Source organism: Gadus macrocephalus, chromosome 6 (assembly GCF_031168955.1).
Source record: "Gadus macrocephalus chromosome 6, ASM3116895v1".
Lineage (NCBI taxonomy): Eukaryota > Metazoa > Chordata > Actinopteri > Gadiformes > Gadidae > Gadus > Gadus macrocephalus.
Genome location: NC_082387.1, coordinates 20,617,660 through 20,636,675, shown reverse-complemented (window position 1 = coordinate 20,636,675; position 19,016 = coordinate 20,617,660). Strand labels below are relative to the sequence as shown.

The window sequence follows — 19,016 nt, the reverse complement described above, 5'->3', positions numbered from 1 at the left end:
CCTACATCCTAAACCACTGATTGAACAAGAACTTAGTGACCACGCATTCAGATGACCGAACTATCATCTCAAAACAATACAAGGCAGGGAGGCACCGATGGAGATTACATCGTTATCGGACGATATTGGCCTGATCACAGATGGTGTGACGAAGGGCTGAAAGACTTTAAAACACGTCACTTTTTTTTTAATAATGAAGGTGACTGTGTTGCCAAGGCACAAATAGAGGAATAAATAACAACAAAACATTGGTTTCGGCATCAGCTAACGGACAAATTGTTAATTTGAACATCTGTGTTTGTAACGGCCTGAAACTTCCCAATCGGTAGTTCCCTGATTCAGTTTGGTTTTCCATTCCCCTTTTTCGTTATATAGGTCTATACATCTTAGTATATTGTTTTGCAGTTCACTGTAACTCCACTGCATGTTATGTACAGAGTATGAATACACACATGACAAGACGAGACTTGAGACTTGAATTATAACAAGGATTAAGCTTTGATAAATACAGATGCACAGATGCGTATTAAGGCCTCAAAGTATATAAGGAGACGCCTTTTGAGGGCAGCTTACTCAACATCATGTACAGAAGCGTAATGCAAGAAAAAGCATTCAACTGTATTGCAAAAGAATTCAGAGAAAAGTTTGAACGGGGTTAAAAATGTAAACTCTGTTTCTCTGAATTAACACGTATATTATTTCAGAATTCTGAGAAAGGTTGACATGGAGAAAAAAATCCACCCTTGTTTTTCTGAAATAATGAGTTACCTCAAAAAGAGAAGCTGTCACTCACTAGAGCTCGAGTTCATAGACGCAAACATGCCTTGCCTGCTGAGTTGAATTCCAGGTTTATTTGTGTTTATGTTTGAGACGTTGGGAGATGTCCTAGAGCAGGGGTTTTCAAAGTGTGAGAGAGTGAGCCCCCCCTCAGAGAAAAAAATTCAGCTGAGCCCCCCCCCACCCAATTTTTTTTTATAAATACCTGTGTTTTGAAAGCTATTTTAATTATTTTACACATTTCAAACATATTTCTGAAACATTACAACATCGTTTTGCGTTTTTAAACAACACAATTTAACAACTTTATCTAAGCATGTTTTAGCTTAACCTTTTTTAAATACATTTGAACATCTTAATCTGTGTAAACTGCCAGTTTACAGATTCATTCAGGGTCCCCGACTCTGAATTTTCTGAGTCGAATCAGATCTGCCTTTTCAGTCCAGAGATTCGACTATTCGGTGGGGTTTGTTTACCGGCGTTGCTATGGTGACCTAAATTATTATAAGCAACTGAAAACGACGCTGGTTTGAAACTAAAACTGTGATTCTGAAAAAAGTATAAATGCTATCAAAATTCCGTTTAGATAGTATTGAAGATACAAGTGTGTAGATTTGTGGTTTGAACGATGGTAAACGGTTGAAAAAGGAATGAGTTACGATGTCTAGAAGTAGGTGTATCAGAATGGGCTGACGTCTTCAATGAAAACAGCTGAAAACGAAGCGGTATGAAACTAAAACTGTGATTCTGAAGACATGTTAAATGATATCGAAATTCTGTTTCGATATTATTGAAGATACAAGTGTGTAGATTTGTTAAATGGTTTGCACGAAGATAAACGGTTGAAAATTGATTTAGTTATGTTACTTCTACAGTTGAGGTACGACTGATGATTTGAATCATCGTCTTCGGGTTTATTTTTTTCTCACGTCGCGCCCCCCCTGAAGAACTCTGGCGCCCCCCAGGGGGGGCGCGCCCCACAGTTTGAAAACCACTGTCCTAGAGTAATATTGATGGAATTGTTATTAGTTTGTCCACTTTGGGCCCCTTTAGACTGGGGGTTGTCAGACTGAAAGCCTGTTATGATCTGATGTCACTCTGTACTTGAAATCCCCTGTGCAGGGTTTGGTTGATCAGCAGTTGGCCTACTCCATGCAGGTGAGAGTTTCTTGCACTGAGGAATCTCATTCATTAAAGGCACCCAGTGCAACTTTATGTAAACATTCAATGAAAAATAAACATTCAATTTCTAGTCTTTTTTACACGTAGTAAGTTTCAATACCTCCATACCATTACATATCGACATTCAAGGAGCAAAGATGAGACGTCGTTGTGTGGTGAGAACTGATAGAAAATCGTAAACAACAACAATCGCCGGTGGGGAGAAGCCATTTTTCCATTGACTGGAAGCCTGCTTTATTTATTGTAGGTTACAAAAAATAAAGAAAATGGCGGCATTGTTGTTGTTATCGATTTTGTATCAGTTCTCACCACACAACGACGTCTCATCTTTGCTGCTTAAATGTCGGTATGTAATGGTATGGAGTTATTGAAACTTACTACGTGTAAAAAAGACTAGAAATTGAATGTTTATTTTTAAGCCTCGAAAGCTGCACTGGGTGCCTTTAAGTAAAGGACTTTCTTTTGCCAAAAAAACTTTCTCAGACTTCTGAGATAGATATGGTTTTGATTCAGAAAAACAAGAGCAGAATTTACCTTCTCAATCTTGAAAGACAGAATAGAAAGAAGGAAAGACAGACAGGGTAAAATTATACCATAACACACAATGGCAAATATAGTAAATGACTGTAAATGACTCGGAGTTAAACGCTGTGTGCTCCACAAATCCAAAACATTCCATTATTACGTCACAACACAAATGCGGATGTTGTACCTTCATAAACCAACCGTTATGCCACCTGTTTTTGTCTCAACCAATACCGTCCAATTTACCTTTTAAGATCCTCGTCCCGGCTAGGAGAGGGGCTCAGCGCTCAGTGCCTCATGCAACGCCTCCGTCACGTAGTCCAGGTTACAGCTGTTTACTGCGCTCACATTCAGACAGCCATTAGGGAGGACATAGACGTGCTTTCTCTTTGACAGATATTCTACCTGCTCCACTAAAGCGAGAGCCCGGAGAGTAAAGAAGAAAAACAAAAGATAATCAGTGCGGGAGTTTTCAGCATTTCAGTGAACATTGTATTACGATTAGATGGACTGATTGAGGGTCTGTATTCTGTATGTGAATCTATTTCTATCCGGTTTGGGGCAGAGTGCGCTCATATATTCCATGGAGATCCGTTTGTAGATCTCCATGGAATCTCCATAGATCTCATACCCTTTGTTGTGGGTTATGTGGTCCATGGCAAGAAGAACAACAATTATAAAGGTAAATCGGTCAACCCAACACAATTCATACATTGAATAGAACGGAGCGTATAAAATTAACTCTATCTTTCCCAGAAATGGTTTGAATTGGTCTTTAAAAGTGTGTCAGGATGCCATTAGCTAAGAGTGCCAATGTGAGCCCGTCTATCTTCCCAATCGGTGTAGCGCTGACAAAACTTATTTTTTTTTAATCTCACCTAATTCCAAGCTCTTATTATGACTAGCCTTATCGAGCCTAACTGACTAGCCATTTGATTCATTCCCAAATCCAGGATTGGGGATTGGAACACCTACCATTCAGGCCAGTGCAGCAGTACGGACCCGTCTGTTGGGTCAGGTGGTCCCAGCAGCCTGGAGTTCCCAGCAGCCTCAGCTTCTCCCTGAGCCGCTCTCTGACCAGCATGCACCGTGCTGCCATGTGCCACACCCCCTCCTGCCTGCCAGACATCTCACTTACAACCAATACAACCAACAGCTGCCACCCTCCACTCACCCTTTCTGTTTCTACATTTAAATTTACATTGAGGGCATTTAGCAGATGTTTTTTATCTAAAGCGACTTACAATAAGTACATTTGTCAGAAGAAAGAGAAACAATATATCACTGTCGGTAAAGTAAGGATGTCCATAGAAACAATTGCCAAGCCCTAACAATCGCTAGGTTAACCCATTCCCTTTATACAACAAAGAGAGCTAGGGTGAGATGCTATACAATGCTAAGTACTATTTTTAAGTCGAAGGACGTAAAACGTACAATAAGTGCGTACATTAAGTGCCAGGACGTACAACAGACAATAAGTGCTTAAGAGGGGTGTAGGGGAGGGGTAAGGATGGAGGCTATGCAGACTCTAGGTGAACTCTGAACAAGTGAGTCTAACCAGTTCCTACCTTCAGGTACACCTCCATGGTACCGTTCATTAGAAAGAGTGAGGTTAGGTGAAGGGAGAGTTTACCACGAGGCAGCGCGTGACAGAGGTGGTGTTGAGCTTGTTTGCTCCGGACTCACCACTCGGCGCGGTGGGCCGGGTTGCTGAGCACGGTGGCCACGATGCGGGCGCCCCCTACGGGAGGGTGGGCCCACAGGGCGTTGATGAGCCTCTCCGTCTGGGAGCGCACGGCCAGCAGCACCGAGCTCTGCCTGAGCACACACAGCAGGTGGCCCACGTGCTCGCCTAAGGGGAAAGGGCCGATCGGTCAGTTTAAAGACCAGCATGCTCAGCGTGTTGCAGAGGTCCATGGTCTACTTTCTGTCTCGTTCGGATCGTTTTCAGAGTTGGATATGACAGCAACCGGTGTTGTGCATGACCGCACTAAAGAGGGGCGTTCATTGAACGCGCTCATATATTTGGCGAACATTGGACTGAACGTGCCCGTTTGCAGCTACTGAATGTACACGTGAGCGTCGTTCACTCTGGCGACAGTGGATCACGCTCACGGACTATTTACAGGCACCCGAGGATTTACTGCAACCGGCAAGCCAAGACTGGCTGTGGCGATTAGCTCTGGTACGTTTAGGTATACTCGCTTCGAGATTACAATGACTGAGTATGCTTTTCTTTTTTTTTATGGAAATAATCAATTTCCAAAAATATTCTGAATCGAAATTGAATCAAGAACAATAAATTGCAGTGCATTGATGAACCGATATTTTTACCCGACCCTAGGCAGTAAACCCCTTCGTTTTGCGTTATCTATCTAATTCTTCAGTTGGAATGTCAATATTATATTATAATTCCAACAGCATATTTGCGGACATTCTTCACGTAATCAGAGAAGAATAAACCTCATTACAGCCCTCGCGACCCTCCAACAATGAATGAGCCCGAGGCTGTAGTGCAGTGATTCACAACGGCCCCTCGGCTTAGATGAGCATCACGTCTGGCTCCCTGGTTCGGCCTTGACTATCAACAAGCACAATGCCTTCACTTTCACCTCCCTCCCTCCCTCCCTCCCTCCCCCTCTCTCACCGTATAATCCGAAACAGTGGGAGAAGGACTGAGCACACAGCAGCTCCATCCCCAGTGATTGACAGTACTGCACGGGCCACGCGTCCCGCTCCAGCTCCCCATGGCACAGGCCCGCCACAGGCAGCAGCATGAAGGGGAAGAGCTGGCGCCTCTGTTCAAACAGAGAGGAACAAAGGTGGGGGGGGGGAGCCGTGGAGAAAGGTTGAAAGAGCAGTAATGGCGCAGGAGCGCCGCGAGGTACGCTCATCGAATTCCCAATTGATTGTTGAAGTGGAGCGTTTCTGGCCTCATACCATCATGAGCCGTGCAATCAGGGCCCAATGTTCCCGGGAGAGCTCCGCCCCGGTGGGATGGGCGGAGGCCGACAGCACCACCACGCTCCGCTCCGGGGCCGTCTCCAGGTCCTCCAGGAGCCCGTCCACGCAGACCCCGCGCCGCCCCGCATCCCAGTAGCGGTACTGACGCACGTCAGACATCCCGGCCGCCTGGAAGACCCCCGCCAGCGAGTCTGTTGGGTCAGAGTCACAGCGGATTGGTCGGTCGGGTCGGAGTCACAGCGGATTGATCGGTCGGGTCAGAGTCACAGCTGATTGGTCGGTCGGGTTTGAGTCACAGCGGATTGGTCGGTCGGGTCAGAGTCACAGCGGATTGGCTGTTGGGTCAGACAGAGTCACAGCTGATTGGTCGGTCGGGTCAGAGTCACAGCTGATTGGTCGGTCGGGTCAGAGTCACAGCTGATTGGTCGGTCGGGTCAGAGTCACAGCTGATTGGTCGGTCGGGTCAGAGTCACAGCTGATTGGTCGGTCGGGTCAGAGTCACAGCTGATTGGTCGGTCGGGTCAGAGTCACAGCTGACTGGTCGGTCGGGTCAGAGTCACAGCTGATTGGTCGGTCGGGTCAGTCACAGCTGACTGGTCGGTCGGGTCAGAGTCACAGCTGACTGGTCGGTCGGGTCAGAGTCACAGCTGACTGGTCGGTCGGATCCGAGTCACAGCTGACTGGTCGGTCGGGTCAGAGTCACAGCTGACTGGTCGGTCGGGTCCGAGTCACAGCATATTGGACATCAGAGTCTCGAATCAGACTCCATTGGGATTAGAATCCTGTTCAAGAGAACCATCACACACAGAATACCTTTTCTAATTCTTATTAATTTATCCTGGAAAAGATTGTGACGAATGAATCCCAGAGATGAGAACCACAAAGGTTTGGTTTGATGCTTTGACTCACGGCTAAGGGGCGGTAGTCTGAGGGTCTTTGAGTCCCAGCTAAATGGTTCTGAGTTCAAACACTGATGTCTACCCGTCCTCAACCCTAAGAACCCAACCCCTAACTGCACTGTAGGGGTAGTACTAACAGTGGCTTCAGAAGTCATTTGCATGTTCACTTACCATCACAGTGGGATGAGAGATAGACTGGCCCTTGCCAGGCAGCGTCCCCATTGTACCAGTGACTCAGGAGTTCAGCCCCGAGTCTCACAGCACCAGTAAAACCAACGGTCTGGACGCCAAGCACCTACAACACACACCACCAGTCAAACACGTTTTGGACGTGTGTGTGTGTGTGTGTGTGTGTGTGTGTGTGTGTGTGTGTGTGTGTGTGTGTGTGTGTGTGTGTGTGTGTGTTGCAGGATGGAGAATAATCATTAAGGAAATAGGTCATTCCAACACAATTCATACACTGAATAGAGCAGAGCGCATAAAGTTGACTGAATCTTTCCGAGAAACGGTTTTAATTGGTCTTTCATATCCTCATTGTTGTCACATGGGAGACATGTAAAGGTTAAGGCTTCTGTTATGACATAAACACAATCTTCTCCTGTGTTTTGACCTCACCCTGTTCTCCACGATTGCGGAGGACTTCTTCCCTAGAACCGCCTCGGTGGCCCTGTGGTTAAACTCGGCCAGGCCGAAGGATGAAGGATGTGGTGAACCCAGGGTCTGGTCTGAGCTCATCCTCCTCTTGATCTTCCCGATGAAGGGCGACACATACGGCTGGCCCTGCTCGTTGAGATACTCTGCGAACACAACTCAACATTTAGTGGCACTTTGACATGAGTGACTACACTTGCGATATGTATTCCTACGACATTATTCATATAATTGATGAGAAAGTGCTAACTAATTTAAAGGGAGTCAACAAGTGTGGTGTGCGCCGCCTACACTCGCCTCTTCCCGCCAGGTAAACCTTCCTGACGTCATCGTCCGTTTTGAACGCGAACAGGGACTTCGCTTCCTGGTTGGAGGCGGCGGCGTGCGTGTCGACAAACACGGACGGCTTCGTTATCTTGTCTGCGTGTTTTGAGGCTCCCGCTCGACTGGCCCGGCGAGATTGCATCGTGCTCCGTGTGGTCGCGTCAATCAGCCGGGCTTTTGTTTATCTAGGTTGCCAGGTTACGTATTGCGTTTGGAGACGGTATCCTGGCAACGCGTGTGACGAATCTGCCATCGTTAGCAGTTCCGTTTGCGCGCGTAGTTCTACGTCATCAATTTGCCGATTGCTGCTAAATCACATGGACGTGAGCAATTATTCGGTCGACTTTTAAAAATGAAGGGAGGCCTGGAGAACGTATAGAAGAAAATAAATGTCAGATCTGGATGGCAAATAGTCAATAAATCAATGGCAATGAGTTTGCATTTTAGTGCTACCTCTTGCCTGTGCCTCATCTGTTCCCATGACAGCTGGTTTGGGCTGGTTTCTCCACTAGAGGGCGGTAGTTCTACGACCACAAGGTCGGCGGCCATGCTGTAAGTCTGTGAGACATTCATGATTCATGAGTTAGGCTCTAGACTAGAGTCATGGGCTGATCCAGAAGATGGTTGTACCTGAAGACGCATGTGGTAGGCTACTTGTGTGTCCTTTCCTTGTCCGGCTGCGACATTAACAATATATCTTGATTATGAATTATGATTATAGGCTAATATTATTAAAATCAATTGCAAAAACGTTATTCACATGAATATAATTATAACGATTATTATAATAATATAGGTCCTAGATAAAAGCTATTAATAGTGTTATTATGTAGGCTATCGTTTACCAATATACCAATTTTGTAGACCTTACTAAAGACATTGATTTGTAGGTCATATTGTATTGCAATGTCACATGCAGTGAGATTTTTTTTAGATACTGCAAACTCTAAAAAGGAGACTCATCCAAAGGTCAGTGTTTTTGGTTTCCAGAGGCTAAACAGCCGGACCTTTCGTCCGTAGCCTTATTGCATTGTTTTCTTTCTTTTCAAATTTCCTAGAGATTGTGGGGATTCACTTGGGATTCCAGCCCTTTCCCACGAGTTCCCCTCCTGCCTCCTCACTTCTTTCATACGTCTAACATTTAAAAAAGGCTCAGACATTCAGCATTAGTGAAGGGGTCACTTTTTCCTCTGACCAGATCCATATCCTCCTCGTACGAGGTCGCCCGACACTGGACACACATGTACACGCGCGCACACACACACACACACACGCAAGTTCACACACAAGCGAGCACACACACACGCCTGCAAGTACACAAACACACACAATATCCTCTTCCACCCAAAGGATTTGTGTGAGTCTTTGGCTCTTAACATTTTCCCATAATCCAAACAATTTCCTAAAGCAAGTGAGGTAAAAAGAAAAGCAGAGACGCTTAGGTAGAGATTTGTGTATTTCACTTAGTTCACTTGTTACACAAAAATAGGTGTATTCCTCAGTACAAGTGATGTTGCCGCCTTGATAACATAATTCTAGATAGTCTCTGTGTTGACCTTGTGAGAAGGCAGAGAAGGAATTCATCCACATTCAAAACCAAGAGATCCGTCGTTGAATATTGTCCTCCGATGTTTCATGAAAGTTACATAAAATATCCCCCAAAAAATACCATTCCCTGCCGGTGAAAAGTAATGATGACGATGCTGTGTTCAATCAACGTCAAGCATACAGCATTCAGATTCTGCTTCATAAATAGATAATTTATCCAATACTCCATGTTAGCTTTTTCATGACCGCACTTCAAGGTCAAAGTTCGCACCGTTTTGGGCATCATTGCTGAAGTTGGGATGCAACACAGCAGGCCTCAATGTGCACTTTAAACAAGACTCACGTGAATATGCCTCTCTGTCTGTGGTGCACCTGAAGTGCGTGTCCCTTCCGATGATAATCTTTTATAGCGAGGGCCGTGGCTGCACATTACACAGCCCAAGTGTATCTCCTCCACACCCTCAAAAACCCTAATTTCCTCCACTATTGCCATTAGTATCGTCTGCATCATGTGTATCAGCCTCGCAACGCGGCCACCGCTGCTGTCTCCCGGGCTAAGCACGTATGTCCACTGTCCTTGTCGGCTGGCTCACAGGGCCTATCAACGACAGCTACGTGTGCGTCTGGCCTTGGATATCGGCATCCTTTCGATTCTCCTTCTCCGTTGTCATTTGGATTGTTTAAACAAATGACTTGGCCTTCTTCATCCTTCTTCCTGCAATGGGAAACTGAACACAGAGAATAATAGGATTAGTGCTAGTCCAATGAGAGCTTTGCGTTTTATACAAAAAGTAAATGATCATTTACATCTGAGGTGGAATAAACGTTTTGCTGTGACAGTTTATGACAAAAGGCTATTTTAATAAATCAATAATGTCACTGAATGAGCTTTCATGGCACCTGAGGCCAAAATCTACCCTGGCATGTGCCTGCTGTGAAATTACATGACCATGACAAACTGGAGTTGGAGGTTGAAGTTCCTGTATGAGGAGCAGGTCTGTACACTAGGCACGGAGTCACACCCTGTAAGGAATCCAGCATCACATCAGATAAGCGTCTCTAAGATGAGCTGACAACACCCACAGTCATTGTTCACAAGCGCTTTTTGCATTTCTCTATTCTATCATAAGGTGGCATTCCCATTGGTTAGGCTGTTTAGATGACCCATGATACAGTCGATGAATAGAATGTAGAATTGATCACGCCTCTAGTTCACTTCCTCTCGAGAATATTCTTTCAAGACATCTCTACCTGTTTTTGTATTCTAGATAGTGACATATATACATATATATATATATATATATATATATATATATATATATATATATATATATATATATATATACATCTATATATATATATATACATCTATATATATATATATATATGTATGTGTGTGTGTATGATCTTCTGGGTTTTATCTTGCTGAACAGAAACAAGCCCTAGAAAGAACAGCCTGTCCAGCAGTTTCCATTTTCGGTTTAGGGAAATGTTTAGTGCTGCAGATCATTCAGACTATGGACTTACACATTTGTCATATTCATTCACCGGTCAGATATCCTCACTATTCAAATTCCTCAAAGCTGAAGCTAACAAACATCCTTATATCGGCACATCACTAGCTTTACAGATATCTAAAGATTTCAGCCCCCTTTTCACCCCAAAAGATACATTGATTTTGGCCGTGCGCTTTTATTAATCGAGAAGAAGAAAATAAAGTTGTAGTTTGGTGCTGCTTGTTTGATTTAATCAGAGGATCAGCTCAGATCGGCCTGCATTCATCCCGCTAGCCGCGCTGTTTGTTCAACTCAACAAGAGCTCCATTTAAAGACCTGGATGCAGGCGGACGGTGGATTTGATATCCGGCCCTTGAAGAGCCCGGCGGGGAGATTTCCCATGAGTCATTAGCGGACCGACAGGTCATATTTCCAGCCTCCTCTGACCTTATCTCCTTGTAAAGGTATGATGTCTGGACTGGAGACACAGAGGGAAGAAGTGGGTTCTATGAGGATGAAGTACAGCCAGTGGCACGGCCAACTGATCTCAGAGCAGTAGCGCCACAGATGGCATGGCTAAAAGCCCTCCAAAAGAAGGCTGCTGTGAGAAGGGCCCTGCTCTAAATGGCATCAAAACACACACACACACACACTGATGTGCTACTGCAGTGATTTAACTTATTAGGCTTGTGTTTTACTCTGGTGAGCGTGGGTGAGGGGGTCGGGATGTGGTCGGGGGAGGTGGCAAATGAAATACAAAGCTTGTCTATCATTGGGAGACTGATTTCTCTGCAGCCTGTACCTTTCAACAGATCAACACCTGTTTTGCACATGCCTTTTAGCCCTATCTCATTCTTGGGAGTGACTTTGGATTATAACACACAAGCTACTGCCCTAATGTTCCCGTCATTATGTTTTGCTTTTGCAAACACTTTGATTGCAAAATCATCCTGTGATTAGCAGTGCAGGAATGTAGCATGTTTAGAGAGTAGACAGTAGACAGTAGACCTAATTTAACTAACTATTCTAGTAAACCTCAGCCTATTATGTGCCAAAGTGCTTTTGACTTTCCAAAGACATTTCCATCTCATCTTGTGTGTTCTGCGGGGTATTTGGTATTAGAAAGAGTCATGCATCACCACTTCCTGGTGGACAGTGGTGTTGCCACTGAATGGGTTTAAAATATTTATGCATTCATTTTGAGTAAATGCCACTTGTGGTGCCCATAATGGCTTACTTAGCACAGACTTTCAACTGTTTCCATTCTCACAGAGTCTCTCCGGCACACACACTTCTCTCTCCTTCTTCTTTCTCTCAACTTAAATCTTTGAGGTTTTGAGTTAATCCAGCTCATATCATGTTTTATTTTATGCTGTATTATTATTGAAAACACATTTTATCAACTAGGGTTACTGTTCACTAAAACAGTCAAATGGTCGTATTATAGCATAATGTAATGTAGCTGTTCCTGTTAGAGTCTGTCCTGCTTATATCTCTTTGCTTGTGCTCCAGCATCGTTACAGTACACCATAACAAGGCATCCAATGGTGGTACAGTGTGTTTATACTCGACTGCTGGCTGGCATGTTTATTGTCCTGTATTAGTGTCCCTCATAGTCTTGCTCCTTTTAGTGTCTGATGGTTATGTGCCAAAGGAGAAGACAGACGTTCACACAGAGACCAGGAGAAATCAGTCCATCACCGGCGATCACAGGCACCACACAGCTTCTATTTGTTTCTTTGTTCCCGGAGACTACGACTTGGCTCATAAATCTGTTAGCACCAGGAAGAATGCCAAAGTCATAATAACCAAAACCAATTTTAATGCATTAGCTGATTCATGTACTAGCATTGCATACTATAGCACTACATACTGCTGCTGGGCAGAGAAACCTTTTGGAGGAAGTAAATCCATTTAATTACATAGTCATTTGGCCTGACTGCTCCTCTGTTTCCTTTAACGTGGTTATTCAGCTCAGGATGCATTTCAAGAACTAAAGGGAAACACAAAGGAAACAATCTCTCTGTTCTTGATGAAGGCTGTGGTGGTTAAGGTATGTTTGTACCAACAGAATAACACAGAGACATACAGTGAGGCCACCTCATCAGTGACAAAGCCTTTTTTACACAGAGAGCCATCATTGGATGGCAGAGGAATGGAGAACCTGGGGGAGTGCGATACTGCTGATAAGGTGGCCGGGTGAGACGCTTTGCAACGCAGTGTTGCCATGAAAACAAAGCGCCTTTTGATAATTGCAGAGGCCACTCTCTGTGGCTCTGTGCAGATCCCTGTTTATCCAGGTTATCAAGCTCATCTCACCTCATTTTACCAATGATCTGCTGACCGCCCTGTAAGCAGTGGTCAGCCTTATACTGCAATCTAGTGCATCTGCCATCGAATTGTTTTATTTGTATCTGTTCGGGGAAATGAAATGGAAAAAACTTTTTTTCTGCTGCTGGCATTCTGTGAACTTCTCAACCACTCTAGAGTTTAGTAGGATTGTAGCAAATAGGCCGGACTATAAGCAAAAGGTACCTAACACACAAAAAAAATGAACACACACACACAAACAGACACATGGAATACTGAACAATTCTGATGATGCATGATAGTTCAATGCTCAATCACAATGAGTTAAGATACCAAACATACACTCGGCCATAGATGGTTTCCCAATAATAACCATTGCTTGTAAAAAAAAAAAAACTCTGGCCACTAAAACCATGACTGCACCAGGGGTCCAGGGCTGTCAGTCTTCCTGAAGTCCTGATCCCCCCGTAACATTCTGCTCATCCCCCTCAAAGCGCTGCATTGCATGGCAGGGTAACCGTCTGGAGAACCTTCTGGACCCCTTGTCTGAAAGCCTTCATGTCTTTACAGTGTAATTGATGGCCTGACATTCAAATAAATTGACAGCAGTCAGTGTTCAGTGGAGCGTTGTGTTGTGTTCAACACCGAAGGAGCAAAGCAGAGACTACTTTCGACTGAACACCAGCTGGTTATTGGATTTCTCATCCTCAACAATCGCTACTTAGCAACAAAGTTGTTAATGCTCATAAACAGCAGTTGTGCAAATGGATTATATCCGGCCCAGAATTACAAACCAACACGTAAAAACCTGAGCTGTTCGCTTTACGGCAACTGAACAAACCCAGCCTCTTGCTGAACCCTGAGAACATACACGCTGTCCTGTCCGACCAGCCTCGTAAACAGCTTCCCCCGGCAAGGCTTGGACCCCAGTGATAAAAACATTATCAGCTGCAAGACGTTTCTGCTTGGGTGTGGTGAGGCCCTCCTATGAGGCAAGAGCTTCATGTTCAGAATCCGGAGAAGTGCATTTCTCAAAAATCTGTCCACTCACCCCAAAAGCACATTGCTGCATTTCAACATGACTAAATTCACTGTTAGGGTTGGGAGTTTCACAACATGTAGAATTAATATTGTATTTGTTATTTAATCCTTTTGTAATGCCAAGGAATCTATGGACATGTGTTAGTCGTTTTGGAACAATCACCCCGAGGTTACAGAAAGAGAGAGGGGAGCTCCTAAAAATATGTTGACATTTCTAATACAATAACGTTAAAGGGCAAAGAAGGTCAGATGTCAGCAGAAACAACATGGAAATGCTTAAAATACAGTTTAGTCTCATGTCTGTACTTAACCTACCAGTCTGCCCTGGACAGTTGCACAGAGGTCAACTTGTTCACAACTTAAATTATTTATTAGAAATAAGGTATTAATTTAATCCTATAGTCATGAATGAAGCAAAAAGGGTTAGTAGTAGTTAGTAGGAGTAGTCACCTACTCTCTGTGCATGTGGTTGTGCCCTTTTTCCACAGAGTTCCACTTTCAAACCTGATTGCTTGAAATCGTATGTTTAAAAACAGAAAGAAAGCACCAATCTCTTTGAAGAGAGTTTGAGTAACCATTGTTCTACCGACACTATATCGTTGTTAACGCCGCTCTGAGTGAACACGTGTTTAGTTAATGATTGGTCGCAGGTTACATAACGCTGTACCTAAAGGAGGTCAGTCTCTGAGAGTCTGCTTATTCAGTCGGTCAGCAGAATTGTACATCTTATCTTAAATGTACTCTGCATCAACTTCCCTGCACATACCATTGTCTCTGAAAGTATCTCATATGTTTGTGCTGTGGATTTTCAACACAGCAGCAGAATAACCCGCAACATCCTGTTATAAATAAGGGTTATTTTAAAATGGATGTCAGCCTTTTCATTTTGCATGAAAAAAAAGGAATAGCTCTTTTAAAAATTGTTACGATTTGGTAGAAAGGTACTTATATTTAGCACACACAAACACCAGAGGACATGCCAAATCACTACAGTAGATAAAGTTGATTTATATTGTTCAATATGATCACAATAAATTGATCTTGCTGTTGCTCTTATTTTCTTGTCTAAATTCCTGACAAAATCCCTGAGCTTACTGGCCTCATAAAACCTGTTGTCATGGGTACAAACTTTTATGGTCAATAAATTCATCATTGAATAAGTTAATCGTAGCATCTATATTGTATATATTTTTTATGCTTTAACTGCTAATGCATGCGGTTGTATTATTCACTCATCCTGAAATAACTTTAAATAAGCTTGGACATATCTAGGCCTTAAAGTCACTCCACACACTTCTCCAAGTATGCAAAAATCAACTGCACTTCCACATTTCTGAGGCTTCTTTAAAAATATTAAATCAGGCTTTTATTCTGACATCAGATTGAATATTCTTATATGTTTAATTGTCACATATACTTCGAAACGTGCAAAGTAAATGAAGGACTGCGGTATTGTTTGTCCCTGCTGTACATGTAGATGGAGCAAACTTATTAATAGGAGCAATATCCTGCTGTACTTAATGTTTCAGATACAAACATGTCAGCCAATTTTATCCTAATTATAGATGTTAACCAAGGGAGAAATGAAATTGCTTTACGGAAATGGAATTGGTTTAATCTCTTTAATCTGTATTAATTTGTAGATTATTCAACCAACATCCACAGGAAATTGGTTTTCCAAAAGGCGACATTCTCTCTTGCAATCAGGAAATTGAACTAAAATAATGCTGAAATTATGAGGCTTCAGACATCATTATTTTGTAAATCTGTGCGATGACCCAAATTTCTTTGTTTCAGAATAAAAGAACATTGACTTAGTCAAACAAGTTGAGTGCAGAAGGCGAACGCGTCAATGTCACACTTACAGTTCTGTTTCTGTTCTGGACTGGTCGCTGGACTGGCCGCTGTTGTTGGAGTGCTGAATCCCAGAGGAAGAAGCCTCACTTCTGTTGCTGCTCAGGCTCTCGTTCCTGTCTGTCACGGTAGCTTTAGTGAGAGCACCCGCTGTGCCAGACTCACCCTGCCTGGGCACACAGCTGCAGAGAGTGCGCAGTTCTTTATAAAAAGCATTAAACCTCTGTGGGGTCAGCCAAGGGCATCCCAGCAGATTCTTAAAAACTGTGCGGAACTCGGGGCTCCGACAGTAGATGATGGGGTTCAGGCCGGAGTTCACGTAGCCCAGCCAGTTTAACAGGCGGAACTCCCACTCCGAGGGCACCTCCCTGTCAAAGACGTTGATGATGTTGGCCACGAAGAAGGGCAGCCAGCATAGGGTGAAGGTGCCCATGATGATGCCCAAGGTCTTCAGGGCTTTGTGTTCCTTGACCAGCATCAGCCGCGACGGCCTCCGCCTGCTGCCCTTCCGGCGTGCCACGCCGTTCCTGTTGCTGCCGCAGTTGCATGTGCCCAGCGGGCACACAGAAGGCAGGATGCTGGTGAGGTGCTGGCCGAGTTGCGAGGACGGGCAGTCGCCCTGGAAACGCTGGCGGTCCTTGTCGATCATCTGCACCTGCCGCGTGGCAATCAGGAACACCTTGGCGTAGACGAAGATCATGATGAGCAGCGGCACGTAGAAGGACACCACTGAGGAGGTGATGGCGAAGGTGCGGTTGGTCACAAAGTCGCAGCACGCCGTGTTGTTGTAGCACTTGACCGCCTCGGGGAAGTCGTCTGCCCGCCAGTACTGGTTCATGATGGGTACAAAGGAGATGAGCGCAGACACGGCCCACACCAGGCAGACGATGAGCCGCGCCCGCAGCTTGTTAATCAACACCTTGTGCCGCAGCGGCCGAGTGATGGCAAGGTAGCGGTCCACAGCGATCACGCACAGCGTCTCGATGCTGGCCGTCACGCAGAGCACATCCAGGGACGTCCAAAGCTCGCAGAGGGTGTCGCCCAGCTTCCAGTCGCCTGTCACCACGATGGTGGCTCCCAGCGGCACAACCAGCACGCCCATGATGAGGTCGGCGCAGGCCAGCGACATGATGAAGATGTTGGTTATGGTCTGGAGCTGCGACGTGCGTGCGATGGCGATGATGACTAGCAGGTTGCCCACCACGATTGTGAGGATGATGAGCGCCAGGACAGGGTAGGTCCAGAAGTCGGCCGCCGGGTGGTAGGGCTCGGTCCTGTTGGGGCCCAGCAGGACCGCGCCGACGCTGCTGTGGTTGTTGATGAATGGGTCTGAGGTGGCAGCGATGCTCATGTTGTTGTCGTAGTCCATGGTTACTCAGGGCCGTGTTGAGCGTGGTTCAGCAGAGTCAAAGATACTTGGCTATGTGTCCCATTCCATAATTTGCATTATATTTCGCGGGGAGGGGAAGTAATAAGTCAAACCTATTACAAAAATAAGGTATTCGTTCTGCTGAAATACTTTTTACCAGTACCTCAAATGATTGAAGCCCTACTAGTGTACTCGGACCCCATCAGTACCTCATGTCTACCTTTTCCTTTAGCTTCCAGAGTAGCCAGCGAGGCGTACGCGAGGATCCATTGAGGTCTGAGGAGGACATGCCTACTTGACAGATACATCCAAAAAATCGAGAGTACTTGTTGAACAAAATAAAGTGCAGTTTGAGTTTGTTTTTGAAATCCAAGAGAAAATGTAAAACAAAAGAAACATGGGAAGAGGAAGACAAATGTCAGGAAACTCCAATGTTGTTCAACAAGGTCCTCTGGGATTAAAGTAATGCCACAGCTGGAAACATGCTACACTGCCACTGCTGCAAGATCTACAGTGTACCCAGGCTGTTACCCACTCCTTTCTCTCTCTCCTCCCTCTGTCCTTCTGTCTCTCGCTCACTCTTACCCACTCCCTCTCCCTCTCTCTCTGTCCCCCTCTCACTCTCTCTCTCTCTCTCTCTCTCTCTCTCCTCCCTCTGTCCTCCTGTCTCTCGCTCACTCTTACCCACTCCCTCTCTCTCTCTCTCCTCTCTCTCTCTCTCTCTCTCTCTCTCTCTCTCTCTCTCTCTCTCTCTCTCTCTCTCTCTCTCTCTCTCTCTCTCTCTCTCTCTCTATGCCGCTCACGCACCCTCTCTCTTGATCTCTCGATGTCTCTCACCAACTCTAGCCACTCTCTTTCTCTCTCTCAATAAATGTCTCTCACCCAATCTCTCTCTGTCTCTTGCTCACTCTGACAGAGCTGTAGCCTACATGCTGGTCGTCTCAAGCTTGTGTTGGCTCTAATCACACCCAGGCTGATGGGGAGGGGCTATGAAATGTGCTTGTGTGCTGAAGCCATACAGGGGAAAAAATACCCCAATACCGGCCCTCATGCAGACCTGCACACGCATTAGGCAGGCAGCACATAGGCATTACTGCCATGCCACTATTAAGCCCTTACTGTTCCCTTCTGTTGATGTTCTCGTTTTTCTGGGACCTCTCAAGGCTTGAGCTATTAGTACACACACACACACACACACACACACACACACACACACACACACACACACACACACACACACACACACACACACACACACACACACACACACACACACACACACACACACACAAAGTAGAGTGCTAAGTGCATTTGGAATGCCGGTCTTCAGCTTGTTAAATTCACGTAACACTGATGAAGATATTTAATTATATATCATTCTAGAACAATAATCATAAATGTACATTAGTGCTTAATAGTGTTACCATTCAATTGAAAAAATATAATTAAAAAATATTAACATTGCAGGTCTTAAGAGAAGTGTGATTTTGTCACACAGTCAAGTCAAGTCACTTTTATTTATATAGCACATTTAAAAACAACAGGAGTCGACCCAAAGCACTTTACATTTGCAGAAATCAGGGTTGGGCAGGACAGTTGTTGAAAGGGGCCCAGGGGTATACAGGTCTTGACTAAAAAAGAATTGCATAAAATAAGTAGAAAATAAGTAGAAAGAGAGCAATAAAAATAGTAAGAACAGGTTTAAGGGTGTTAAGGGTTGTTAAAAGCAAGAGTGAAAAGGTTTGTCTTTAAATTAGACAGTCAGTAAAGTAAACAAAAAAAACAGAAATCCTATTTCTGCTTGCTGTTTTGTGTCCGGGCATAATGATTTTGTTATAAACATGGTGTGATAAGGCCTCTACAACATCATGATTCTGTAGACATTAGAAAACATCCACACTACGACACAACGTGACATAGGACTATTTCCTCTGCTATGGCAGATCAGTGTTTGCCTGCATCTCTCTCCTTTGTTTCGTGAACCACTAAATGACATCTCTAAAACAAATATAAAACTAATATATAATATAATAGAAACTAAAACAGCCGTATTGGGGACGAATCTAATTATATTTC

At 44.6% G+C, this 19,016-nt stretch overlaps 1 protein-coding gene across 4 annotated transcripts; it reads right to left on the bottom strand.

Moving 5' to 3' along the window:
- Positions 1–1,015: 1,015 nt before the first annotated feature.
- LOC132459973 (beta-1 adrenergic receptor-like) lies at positions 1,016–17,652 on the bottom strand. 4 transcript variants are annotated; one of them, XM_060054901.1, is made up of 9 exons: positions 9,678–10,186; positions 7,296–9,598; positions 6,963–7,144; positions 6,519–6,642; positions 5,425–5,639; positions 5,132–5,282; positions 4,171–4,336; positions 3,460–3,602; positions 1,016–2,897 (listed from the first exon to the last, which is right to left on the bottom strand). In XM_060054901.1, exons 2-9 carry the CDS (start codon positions 7,462–7,464, stop codon positions 2,752–2,754), a joined length of 1,296 nt encoding a protein of 431 aa, XP_059910884.1. In that variant the 5' UTR covers positions 7,465–9,598; positions 9,678–10,186; the 3' UTR covers positions 1,016–2,751. The 4 variants fall into 4 exon arrangements, 2 of the variants coding, with proteins under 2 accessions (XP_059910884.1, XP_059910883.1); XR_009526322.1 differs by lacking the exons at positions 1,016–2,897; positions 3,460–3,602; positions 4,171–4,336; ... (2 more) ...; positions 7,296–9,598; positions 9,678–10,186 and adding an exon at positions 15,583–17,652; XR_009526323.1 differs by lacking the exons at positions 1,016–2,897; positions 3,460–3,602; positions 4,171–4,336; ... (2 more) ...; positions 6,519–6,642; positions 6,963–7,144 and having other exon boundaries at positions 8,761–9,598; positions 9,678–17,648.
- Positions 17,653–19,016: the final 1,364 nt, after the last annotated feature.